The 13,351-nt window shown below is 40.2% G+C and overlaps 2 protein-coding genes and 1 long non-coding RNA gene across 9 annotated transcripts in view; 2 read left to right on the top strand and 1 right to left on the bottom strand.

Moving 5' to 3' along the window:
• LOC123879091 (chorion class CA protein ERA.1-like) overlaps positions 1-13,351 on the bottom strand; it is a 30,924-nt gene that overhangs the window by 11,561 nt on the left and 6,012 nt on the right. The gene's annotated exons all lie outside the window — the stretch shown is intronic.
• The window catches only part of LOC123879086 (chorion class B protein PC10-like), a 27,859-nt gene extending 14,508 nt beyond the window's left edge, over positions 1-13,351 (top strand). For 3 of the 7 annotated variants that reach the window (XM_045926620.1, XM_045926612.1, XM_045926619.1), the window contains exon 2: positions 280-903. In XM_045926620.1, the coding sequence (XP_045782576.1) occupies positions 280-774 (495 nt within the window). In that variant the 3' untranslated portion in view covers positions 775-903. Of the gene's footprint in view, positions 1-18; positions 173-279; positions 904-11,063; positions 11,203-11,309; positions 11,864-13,339 lie in introns of those variants that run through there. The other 4 variants (XM_045926611.1, XM_045926614.1, XM_045926609.1 and 1 more) reach the window with 4 other exon arrangements.
• On the top strand, positions 9,477-10,121 carry LOC123879097. The gene is made up of 2 exons (XR_006798945.1): positions 9,477-9,542; positions 9,795-10,121. It is a non-coding gene; the product is annotated as an uncharacterized LOC123879097 (long non-coding RNA).

Genomic DNA, 13,351 nt, shown 5'->3' with positions numbered 1-13,351 from the left:
TTACTATTTACATAACAAATATATGATAATGATAAGGATTTCGTTTTTTTTTTGTATAAAAGGCAATAATTTAGTTATCGAACCATTCTCAAGTTTACACTCGAAGAATAAGCAATCTAAAATGGTCTTCAAAGCCGTACTTTTTGTTTGCGCTCAGGCTCTTGTGATGCAGGTTTGTAGACAACTCAAATTCTCCGCAAGGACGAAAAACGGGCTTCTAAAATTCATGTAAGTTTCTATAAGATGACAGGTACTTGACCATTTTTGTGATGTTTTCAGTCCATCGCTGGACAGTGCATCGGCGCCGGCTGGGCCGGCGCTCCGTGGGGCGGTTGCGGGGCTCCGTGTGGCGGTATCTACGGCGCCGAGCTGGTCGCCACTCCTGCGTTTTCCGGCGGCGCCCTGCCAGTGGCCAGCGCCTCCGCTATCCCACCGAACGGAGTTTCCGTGCTATCTGAGAACGCTTATGCAGGAGAGCTCGCTGTCCGCGGCGCTCTGCCGTTCTTGGGAACTGCGGCTCTAGAGGGCGTCCTGCCGACTGCTGGTGCTGGCGCGGTCGCGTACGGTTGCGGCAACGGAGAGGTCGCTATGCTGACTGAGGGCATTGGTGCTGCTGGTATCGCTGGCCCGCTCGGCTATGGCGCCGCTCTTGGTCCCTACGGCTACGGCTATGACGGTCTGGGCTATGGCGCCGGTATTGGCTCATTGGGCTACGGCTACGGCTATGATGGTCTGGCTCGCGCTGGCTGCGGGTACGGACGTACTTTCATCTAAGAAGATTTTGTTTGAATATCCATGGTCCTGTACTCTATAGTAGTACATTGAAGAATGGAATTATCCTTAGCTGCATAAAACATGAATGGAATTATTTAACAGTCAAAATAAAACTGAACGAATCACGAATTTCTTTTTTTACTGATATCCTTAATAGTAGTCTAGCACTTCTCCTTTCAGCAAAGGTTGCCTGCTAGAGATTGCTCCAAGCAATAAGGCCGCCTTTGCACACAATTGTTTTTTCTGTTTTCTTCTTTCTGTGTTGTGTTCCTTTACATGTGTTTTTGTGTGCAATAAAGTGTTCTATCTATCTAACTTATTAGGTACGCCTAATTTTACCAAATGCAAGAATAACTATGCCAAGAATAAAATTAACCGTTAAATTTAGTCTTAGACAACTTACAATTCGTTTCATATAATCATATAGATTAGCTATTCTTTGAAATACATGCAAGAAAACATGCAGAAAAAGCCAGCCATCAAGCAAGCACCACCACCCATCACCACACAAATCCCGAAACCACTCGACACCGGAGCATCCAGGATGCTCGGGTACGACGGGATTTGTGTGGTGCTGCGTGGTAGTGGTGCGTAATTGCTTGCTTGATGGCTGGCTTTTCCTGCATGTTTAGCAGTGGGAGAGCGGGCGGTGCGTATCGTATGCTGTATGCTGCACTACACAGATTTGTCTGTTTCAGCAAATTAAGCTTTTGATTCCTCGTATGATTTAGAAAATAGTCCTGCCTCAGGGATTGCGTAGCACGTAGCATGTAGCTACTACGTTCGTAGCACTGGATTGATAAATACTAAACTTTAGTAGTAGATATTTCACATATAATATTTGCAAATCTATTATTTCGTTCAGGAAACGCTGACATAATTTTTGTTAGTTGTTGTTATTTATAAGACACGCAAAAAAATGGATTAAAATGATAATATCGACACTACTGGACTTTATATATTTAGAAAATTTTAATCGCAGGTAGCATTATTGCCAATAAAGAGCCCGAAATAGTAATTGTTTTTTAGTTTTGTTTGTCTGCTTGCGAACACTTCATGCTAAAGCTACTAAAACAAAGTATACTATATTTTGCTTATTTTCATAGTATTATGTCTTATGGAATCTTAATATGGGGTAGAGCGGCAGATATTGGGAGAATTTTTGTATTACAAAAAAGGGCAATACGCGCAATTTATAACTTAAAACCACGCGATTCACTTCGAGAAAAATTTAAGGAAATAGGTATCCTTACCGTAGCCTCTCAATATATTTACAACAACATAATTTTTGTAAGACAAAATATTCTTAGTTACAAGAAGGTTGGCGATCTACACAACAGGCTGACTAGACACCGTAACAGGCTTGCGACTCCTACGCTCCGTCTCAGGAAGGTCCAAAAGTCATTTGTGGGAATGGGTATAATCTTCTATAACAAAATTCCTCAGTCAATTTTGGACTTGCCTTTACACAGGTTCAAAAAATCTATTAAAAATATGCTCCTGAGAAAAGCATATTTGTTGAGGACTTAAGGCTTCTTTTTACTTTGGCAGTATTAGGATATTAAAAGACACGTACTCCTCCTCTGACTGTTTATTTGCGACTGATTCTTACTTATTTATTGAACATTCCGCCCGCCAAAGGACTCTCCGTCCTTTCTAATCCTTAATGATAATATGATGACAGTAATTGTGAACTTAAAATACATCATCTTATTAGTTATTCGCATATAGAATCAATACGACATCAATCAAAACCATACAAAGTTACAACATGCGCATAAACCAATTAAAACTTAGGTAACAATAAGACCTAACAATCGTTATGCACCTACTAGCAAAACATGATAACAGAATATAGCTTCGAAAATTCTAGTAAAGTAGGTACCTAGGTGCAATGTTAAAATGATACTCTAATAAAAATAAACATTTTTTCAACTTAACCCTTATACAAACTAAGAATAAAACTCAAATTAGTAGTAGGCATTAGCTAACATGACAAGTAAAATTCTATGGCAATGTTAATCCAAACGTAGGTAGATAGGAAATCTTTAAGCGACCATTGAATGGAATACAACTTAGTAGGCAAGTATTGTTGAACCAGTTTCAGAGTGACATCTCGGCAGTGTGTCGAGCCAAGTTCTACTATAAAAATTACATTTTTAGAATTTACTTTACTTTTATTTTTTAAATCTTAAAATAACACAAGGTTCAATCGTAAATTAATCAAGGTCTATTGGCAAGGGACAAAGCTTTGTTACCGATCTTTGTACTATACGATCACCACTTTTGACACTATATACACGAGTTACACCATCATGTCCCGGATGTTTGTCCGTGATGCGCCCAAGCATCCATTTTCCTGGTGGAAGATTGTCATTTTTAATGAGTACAATATGTCCTATGCCCAATTCTTTCATATTCTTATTCCACTTGTATCTTTGTTGCAGTCTAGACAAGTATTCCGATTGCCATCTCCGCCAGAAGGCAGTTAACATTCTTTGAAGGTGTTGCCACCTTGATAAGTAACTGAGTGGTACATTTTGAAGATTGGGGTTAGGAATAGTGATCGGCGCCTCGCCAATTAAAAAGTGCCCTGGAGTCAGCGGCGTCTCATGATCGATATCCGCGTCCTCCACGGGACTTAGAGGTCTGGAGTTTAGACATGCTTCTATTTGGCATAGAAGGGTGGACATTTCTTCATAAGTGAGATTAGACGTCAATATCCTTTTCATGTGGTATTTCATTGACTTCACGCCAGATTCCCAGATCCCGCCCATATGTGGGCTATATCCTGGTATAAAATGCCACTGTGTGCCATCAAGTGCTAAAGTTTCTGCCATATCTCCTTCGAATTCTAGTTTTGCTTCAGTCCAGGCTGCTGCAAGTTCCCTGTTAGCTGCAACAAAATTGCGACCTTGGTCACTCCACAGGTGAGCACATTTCCCTCGCCTGCTAACGAATCTTCTCATGCAGGCAATGAAACTGTCTGACGTCATATCTCCAACAAGTTCTAGGTGAATAGCCTTTGTGGACATGCAAATAAATATGCAGATGTAAGCTTTTGTCGTTCTGATTCCTCTACCTCTAGATGACAGGACTTGATATGGGCCGGCAAAATCTACGCCACTGTGCAAAAATGGTCTTGATGGAGTTACTCTTTCACGAGGTAAGTCTCCCATAAGTTGAGATTTTACGGCTGCATTTTGTCGGGCACATATTAAACATTTTCTAAATTTTAATTTTACCAAATTTTTTGATTTCAAAATCCAGTATTTTTGGCGTAAGTATCCCAACATCAATTGCGGTCCACCATGCAATGTCTTCAAATGTGCGTCAGCAACAACGAGTTTGGACAGGTAAGCATCGTGGTCTAGTATTATAGGATGTCTACCATCTTGGTTTAGATCTGCATGGCGCAATCGGCCGCCCACCCTGACGATTCCTTCATTATCAAGGTAAGGTAGTAAGGTTTTTAATTTACTTTTCACTTGGACTTTTCCATTAGACTTTAAATAACTTATGTCTTCCTTAAAGCTTTCTTGCTGTGTTATCTTAATGCATGTTTTTAACGCTTCATCTAACTCTTTTGTTGTGATAGCTATGTCTTTATCTTGCAATCTCTTTCCTTTTAAAAATCTTTTACTGTAAGTTATAACTTTTAGCAGTTCCGTTAAATTATCACATTCTTCAAATTTCGCAGTTAACCTTGTATCTTTATTTTCTATTTTTAGGTTTGTTTCTAAAATTTCTTTTCTTTCCAGATTTGTACTTATGTTCTTCGGTCTGCAGTATTCGATCTCATCATTACTTAACCATTCAGGACCTTTCCACCACATTTTGTTTTCTTTCAGATCTACCAAGGATATTCCTCTCGAGGCGATATCAGCAGGATTGTCTTGCGATTGGACATGATACCAATTGTGATTGCCGATGTCATCTAGGATCTCAACTACGCGATTTCGCACGTAAGTATTCCATCTTGCAGGATCTCCAAATAGCCAGGACAAAACTATAGTAGAATCCGTCCACGCATATATCTGGCTGGCGGGTATTCTCATAGATTCCTGTATTTGTTTTAGAAGACCAGCAAGCAGCACTGCGCCGTTGAGTTCAAGACGAGGTAAGGATTTAGACTTAACCGAGGCCACACGTGTTTTGGCTGCGATGATTGTAGTCTTCACTTCTCCTTCAGAAGTTTTTACTCGCATATAAGCGACGGCACCATAAGCTTTATTGGAGGCATCGCAAAATCCGTGAACTGTAACATTCTTCATCAGTTTTTCAGTTGTTTGGAGCCATCGATTAATCTCTATTCCAGATAAATGTTGGAAACTGTTTCTCAGATCGAGCCATTCTTCAGCAATCACGTCGTTTACTTCTTCATCCCACGTTAATCCTTGTAACCATAGTTTCTGAATTAATAACTTTGCAAGTAAAATGGAAGGCGCTAACCAGCCGAGCGGGTCAAACAAACGTTGTATATCAGCAAGGATAGTTCTCTTCGTGATTGGATCAGCTACTGCAGGTAGGTTAAGATTGTATTGGAATTTGTCAGTTCCCATGTTCCATTGTAATCCAAGTGCTCGAATACTCCCATCGATTGTTATATCTAAGTTTACTTTGGAACTCCTTTGATCAGGTTCAAATTGTTTCAGAAATTCCGCATGGTTAGAGCACCACTTCTGCAGAACAAAGCCTCCCCTACGTAATATAGAATCTATATCCTTTGCTGTCTTGATGGCTACTTTCAGATTGTCCTTCCCAGACATAAGATCATCCATGTAAAAATCTTGTTTAATTATCTTCACAGCATCAGGATTGTCATGGCCTTCATCTTCTGCAACTTGATGTAGCGTTCGAACTGCTAAATAAGGCGCAGAAGCGGTTCCAAAGGTGACTCTTTTGAGTCTGTAATCTTTTACAGGCTCTTCCTTGCCACTGCGCCAGAGAATTCTTTGTAGGTCAGCATCTTCATTTGTGACAAGGATTTGGCGATACATTTTTTGGATATCTGCGACGAAACAAACTTTCTTCGTCCGCCATCTTAAAATTAAACTTCTCATATCGTCTTGTAGTTGAGGGCCTACAAGTAATTCTTCATTAAGAGAAATTTGATTGGACCCTTTCTGGGATGCGTTAAAAACTGTTCGGACCTTGCTTGTTTCCTTGTCAGCTTTGACCACAGCGTGATGTGGTAGGTAAACTGCTGGGTTGTTGATTTCTTCCTTTGGTACTTCCTCCATGTGATTCATGTCTTTGTATTCTTCCATGACCTTCACGTATTCATTCTTTAATATTGTATCCTTCTCAAATCTTCTTTCTAACTGATATAATCTTTTTAGTGCTATATCTCTTGTTTTTCCTTCGGTACATTGTAGCTGTTCTGTTTTTCTTGGTAGTTTAACAATGTAACGTCCTTCATCTGTTCTGGTGGTTGTAGCTTTGTATATTTCTTCGCATTTTCGTTCTTCTGGTGTATGTTTTCGTATTTCATTTGTGTCTAGCTCCCACATATTCTTTAGCATATTGTCCAATTCCAGATTCAGATGCATGCTTATAATCTCATCTCCTTGGGTCTTTTGTATAGTGCCGAATAAGATCCAACCCAGGCTGGTATTTTGCGCGCTTGGAGTTCCTGGGGGACCTTTGATAATTTCTCCTTTCATAATTTGGGCACATACATCTACACCAAGCAACATGTCTACTCGTCCTGGTTGGTTGAAACTTGGATCTGCCAGAACGAGACCTTCTAAGTGCGGCCAGGTGTTGTTAGAGATGGTTGTGGTTGGTAATTTTGAGGTGAGTCGCGTTGGCATGATATACGTCTTGATCTTGAATGCTTCTTCGTGTCTTGGTAAGACGTATAACTCTGTTGCTTGCTTTACAGTCGTCCTTGTTGATCCAATACCTGTGATCGTGCCTTTAATGCTTTTCCTCTTCAATCGTAAAGCTTGTACTGCCCTTTCACTTACGAAGCTTGCTTGTGATCCTGTGTCCACGAGAGCTCTTACTACAGTAGTGTGCCCATAGTCATCCCTTATTTTCACTAAAGACGTTGCCAATAGGGCTTCACTTGTAGGTACCTCAGTAGTGGGTTCGATTCTTGCGTTAACTTGCACTATTTCCTCACTGTGTTCGGTAGATACCGTCGGTTGGGTAGTTTCTTCACTATCCGAAGTATCTGTGACTCTTTTTTGATGGAGAAGTGTAGAATGTCGCTTATGGCAAATTTTACAAGTATGCGGAACCCTGCACCTGGAAGAAATATGTCCCGAAGAGAGGCAGTTGAAACAGATGTTGTTTTCTTTCACATAAAGGCCTTTTTCCACTGGAGACAATTTTAAAAACTCCTGACAGTGGCCTAATGTGTGGTCACCCTTACATCGGACACAAATCTTCGTTTGGTTGGTCACGTGGAACACTTTTTCCTTAGTAGTCTTCTCTTTACTTGTAGAAGAGGTCACTAACTCTAAAGTTCTGAATTTAGTGTCGAGGAACTTTGATAAATCTGCCCACGCCGGTAGTTCGTCAACGTTGTTCTTGTGTGCAAAATCTTCCCATTGCTTGTGGGACTCTTGGTCCAGTTTCTGCACTGTGAGAAATATTAAAATAGGATCCCAGGAGTCCGTATCTATTCTCTGATTACGCAAACTATTTATAATTTCGCTAGTGGTGTCTAAAAGTGTTTTTATATGTTGAGCGGACTGTATATTATTATTACTTTTGCGAATCGAAAAAAGTCGTTTTAACAGGGAATTAACTATTAGCCGTCTACTACCATATCTATTTTTTAATATATCCCAGGCGAGGGAGTAGTTGTCATCTGTAATTTCAATAAATTTTAATAAAGCTGCTGCCTCACCTGTGATACTTGTTTTTAAATAATGTAGCTTTTGCACGTTGGTTAACGCAGCGTCCGTATGCACTAATGAAACGAACAAGTCTTGAAACGTTGGCCATTCTTCATACTTTCCATCGAACGTCGGCAACTGTATTTTCGGCAACCGCGCTAATACATGACTCGATGTACTCGTATCGTTGACACTTGGGCTTCGATTACTGGAACTGGTTTTTAACTCCAATAAATCCTTTAGATATCCTTGTAAGTAGAGGTACACGTCTTCTTGTACATAGAATTCCTCATTTACGAAATATGGCAAATTGCCTCTCTGCTCCCTTGTAGTGCACCTTATTAAATCTTGGTGAGCTTGCTTGAATGTTTGCCAATATTCGTCTATAGATTTAATTCTGGATTCCAGGTACCCCTTTGTGAGGCGTTCCTTAGGGCATTTCTTAAGGTTGATCTTAGCCTTTTGGAATAGTTGCGCCGTATCTTCCAGAATGCTTATAACTTGGTCCGGTGTCGTAGTCATAATGCACTGCTAAAATGTGTCTTCATAGAACTTGGTGCGCCACACTTGGCGTGCGCCTTGCTAATTACCGTAGGTATCTTTACTCGACGCGCTTCGTGTTTCGTGTCACTTGCTTGTCTATGAATCCGGCTTCGATTTTCGACCATATGTTGAGGACTTAAGGCTTCTTTTTACTTTGGCAGTATTAGGATATTAAAAGACACGTACTCCTCCTCTGACTGTTTATTTGCGACTGATTCTTACTTATTTATTGAACAATATTATACTATCGAAGATTATGTAAATGATAAAACAGCGTGGATCTGAACTTCGATTCGCTCCAGCAATGCGCAGGACTTCAATTGCTTGTATACATGGCATAATATTGTATATCAAATCATTGAAAAGAGCAACCGCCGAGTTTCTTGCTGGTTCTTCTCGGTAGGAAAGGCATTCCGAACCAGTGGTAGATGCTTTTGACGATTCGAAAGAACTTGTAAAAGTCTAATTGAATAAAAACATTTTGAATTTGAATTTGAATTTAAATGGTCTCAAATAAAATCGGAGATTTTCGGATATGAAGCATGGAACTATTCAACGGGTTCAACAAATCAATGACAGTCAGTGTATGGCTACGGTCTATGTGACTTATAGGTTCATACATTTACTCTCCTTCCGTATTAGCAACAGATTTAAATTCGGTAAAAAATAATACTTAAATTTCTCAATGCGATTTATTACGTATTACACTATCAGAACATTTCTTGAAAATTTCGTATTGTGATAAAAATGTAAATATATTTATACCTATTTATATTTGTATATTTAGAAATCTCGATTGGGAGGATTTCGGCATAAATATAAACGGTGTAAAACTAAACCACTTAAGATTCGTAGTTGAAAATAAATCTCGATAAAACTGTAGTTTTAATGGCATCGAATTATTAGGTATCTGTTCGTTTGTTATCTTGTCTTTCGACAAGTTCTAGATTACTTCAAATTATCCCGATTTTTTTTTAATTATATAGACTAGCGCTTGGCTGCTATAAGACCTGTTAGCAAGTGATGATGCAGCCAAGATGGAGTGCACCTGCCTAGAAGTTGCCTCTTCACTCTTGACTTGAAGGTACCCATATTAAAAGTGGAAGGGAAAACTGATGCCGGAAGGGCGTTCCATATCCTAGCGGTTCGGACTAGAAACGTGATCAGGTAAGAGCTCATGGTCGCGAGTAGGTATATGAAACGCATCGTGTCCTCAAATACAGGTCATATAGGTGCCCCTAATGATTAATTAATATTCGATCTTTATGTTAATGAAGGTATTATTTAATTACAAGGTTTTACTGGCAGATTTAGGATACAAAAAGACAAGAAGTTCAGGTAAATGCTTTTATTTCTTTAATTCGTTTGGAGGTGGTTCTCAGTAGAGGTAGGGGCCCCTGCAGCCGCAGCCGCAGCTGCCGGCAATGGACACTCCGCCAGCGGCTGGCACGACATCCCTAAGGCATCCCTTAATTTTAGACATTCTGATAGCTCAACAATCAGTTCTATGACTTTGTGCCACAATGGCGCTGCGAAAAATATTACGTAGATTTAGAGTAAAAATACGGAAAATTCGAATAATGCATTTATTTCGTCAGTTCATTTAAGAGATACAAGTTTTATAAGGTTCTCAGTAGAGGTAGGGTCCCCTGCAGCCGCAGCCGCAGCTGCCGGCAATGGACACTCCGCCAGCGGCTGGCACGACGCCTCCGAACTCCACGGCGCCCATGATGGGCACCTGTCCGGCGACCAGGGTCCTGCCTTCCACCGGCAGTGTACCGGCGACCGCTACATCGCCGATGCCTTCGCCGCCGTAAGCTGCGCCGCAACCGAGACCGAGGCCGTAAACGCCATCAGCGAGGCCGTAAGCACCGATACCGCGACCGTAGATACCGTCAGCGAGGCCGTAAGCGCCGATACCGCGACCGTAGATACCGTCAGCGAGGCCGTAAGCGCCGATACCGGGGCCGTAGATACCGTCAGCGAGGCCGTAAGCACCGAGACCATAAGCGCCGCCGCAACCAGGAGCGATCAGCTGGCCCCAAACATTCTGAAACAAAAAGAAAAAAAAATTGTTCATTTACGTTTATACGCATAGATATGCGGAAACTTATTGAAAAAGTCTGAAAATGGAAGCAGCTGCAAAATATATACAGAGAGAAAATAATTTAGCCTTATTTCCGTAACTAAGAAAATGAAAAGGCATGTTAGCAGGTATTAATTATAATTATCAGAAATAAATATTTTCCAAATTTTTCGAAACTACCCCGGATTTCCCGTTGCTTTACCAATAATCAATCATCACTAATATTATTCGAGTAAATGTGAATGAGGGTTTCTTTGTTGGTTTGTTCTTCAATTACACCACAACAGAACAACGGATTTCAATGTGACTTTTTGCATGGCTATTGATTTTTGACATTTTATCCCAATAATTTATCCCAATTATCACACTTTATCCCAACTAATTAAAGGGTTCAGGATTCCTAAAAAAACTTATTTCACGTAAACGATTTATGACTTATATTTATATATATTTACCTGAACCAAGCAAGCTTGGACGCAGAGCAGCAGAACAGTGAAGGTGTTCATGTTGTAGTGTTTGTGTTGTGTAGACACGAGAATACAATGATCGGACTCAACTAGGGCAACCTTTTATACCAATTGTAGTGTTTCAATCGTTTCAATTCAGTATTTCGAAAGCTTTCAAAACGTGCCTGACAAAGTGTCTCATAATATTATGATTTTTTATGTAGGTACTCATGGTGTGATATAGTAAAGGTTATTGAAAAATAACGTGTTACTGACATACAAACCAAATTCTCCAAAAGTCACGTCTCACCATACGATATTGAACTATGTTACTATTTACATAACAAACATATGATAGTGATAAGGATTTCGATTTTTTTTTTGTATAAAAGGCAATAATTTAGTTATCGAACCATTCTCAAGTTTACACTCGAAGAATAAACAATCCGAAATGGTCTTCAAAGCCGTACTTTTTGTCTGCGCTCAGGCTCTTGTGATGCAGGTTTGTAGACAACTCAAATTCTCCGCAAGGATGAAAAACGGGCTTCTAAAATTCATGTAAGTTTGTATAAGATGACAGGTACTTCACTATTTTTGTATTGTTTTCAGTCCATCGCTGGACAGTGCATCGGCGCCGGCTGGGCCGGTGCTCTGTGGGGCGGTTGCGGGGCTCCGTGTGGTGGTATCTACGGCGCCGAGCTGGTCGCTACTCCTGCGTTTTCCGGCGGCGCCCTGCCAGTGGCCAGCGCCTCCGCTATCCCACCGAACGGAGTTTCCGTGCTATCTGAGAACGCTTATGCAGGAGAGCTCGCTGTCCGCGGCGCTCTGCCGTTCTTGGGAACTGCGGCTCTAGAGGGCGTCCTGCCGACTGCTGGTGCTGGCGCGGTCGCGTACGGTTGCGGCAACGGAGAGGTCGCTATGTTGACTGAGGGCATTGGCGCTGCTGGTATCGCTGGCCCGCTCGGCTACGGCGCCGCTCTTGGTCCCTACGGCTACGGCTATGACGGTCTGGGCTATGGCGCCGGTATTGGCTCATTGGGCTACGGCTACGGCTATGATGGTCTGGCTCGCGGTGGATGCGGATACGGACGTGCTTTCATCTAAGCAGTTTTCATTTGAATATCCATAGTCCTATACTCTAGTACATTGAATAATGCAGTGATCCTTGCTGCACTATTGCAATGTACTGTACAACCTGAACAAAACGCTAATGAAATTATTTAATTATTAAATTAAAATAAATTCAACTGAATCACATACTCCTTTTTTCACTTATAACATTTTTTCGTAGCCTTATACCCGAATAGATTTTATTGGTTAGAGCTCCTTAGGCTACATGACCTTATTACGACAGACAAGAATATGACCACAAAAATTTAACTTATTCGAATTTGATATCAAATGAAAGGTCTTGTCGTGTAAAAAGATTTTAATAAATATTTACATAATATTTTGAAAATGTGTAAATGTGTTTTGAATATGATGTTTTGTCTGTTAGTTGCTTTGATTATTCTACTCGTATATCTATACAATAATAATTCTCTTGTTATTGTTGGACAAAAAAATAACAAGTTTCAAAGCAGTTTTTGTACTTTTTACCCGACTGCGGCGAAGCCCAAAAGAGGGTTTATGTGTTTGACCTGTATATATATGTATGTCCGTTTCTATGTCGGCATGTAACTACTGAACGGCTCAAGCGATTTTGGTAAATGATACGTCATTAGACTCGTCATAATGGCGCGAGTGTCCCTGGATACCGTAAATTTTAAAGAAATCAAAATGGCGGATTTGATGTGCGAGCTCAAAAAATTTTTTTTCTTAGATTTCCGAGTGGGTTATCAAAATAACGAGTTCGAAAATATATACAATGTATATGATTGAAAGGAGTTTTGAGTGATAAGCCATAGAAAAAGCCCGTTCCTATGTCTTTTCAGTTACCAGTAAAGTCTAGTTTGTTTTACGTAGTCGGGTTTTTTACTTTTTCTAAATACGTTGTCCTTGTCTAGTTTAGGGTTCCCAATCCTGTCCCAGATATAACACGGCCTCGGCGATCGCGTAGCACGTAGCACGTAGCATGTAGCTACGACGTTCGTAGCACTGGATTGATAACTACTTGTAGTATACGATATTTCAAATATTTCAAATCTATTATTTCGCTCAGGATCGCTGACATAGTTTTTAACCCCCGACCCAAAAAGAAGTGTGTTATAAGTTTGACGTGTGTGTGTGTGTGTATGTGTGGCATCGTAGCTCCTAAACTAATGAACGATTTTAATTTAGTTTTTTTTTTGGTTGAAAGGTGGCTTGATCGAGAGTGTTCTTAGCTATAATCCAAGAAAATCGGTTCAGCCGTTTGAAAGTTATCAGCTCTTTTCTAGTTACTGTAACCTTCACTTGTCGGGGGTGTTATAAATTTTTAATTTACACTTGTTGTTTAGAAGACCCATACACCAAAATATTTTTTAATCTATATTAACTAACAATAAAACTGTAAGTGGTTACATATATTTTGAAAATTTTAATCGGAGGAAACATTATTATTATGGATATAGACCCCAAACAATTTTTTATGCAATTTTTGTCTGTCTATCTGTCTGTTTGTCTTATTGAACAGATGTAAAAGAAATTTGGTACAGTAGAAGAAGAATAAA

This window comes from Maniola jurtina, chromosome 27 (genome assembly GCF_905333055.1).
Source record: "Maniola jurtina chromosome 27, ilManJurt1.1, whole genome shotgun sequence".
Classification (NCBI taxonomy): domain Eukaryota; kingdom Metazoa; phylum Arthropoda; class Insecta; order Lepidoptera; family Nymphalidae; genus Maniola; species Maniola jurtina.
This window is presented reverse-complemented; position numbering and strand designations above follow the sequence as displayed.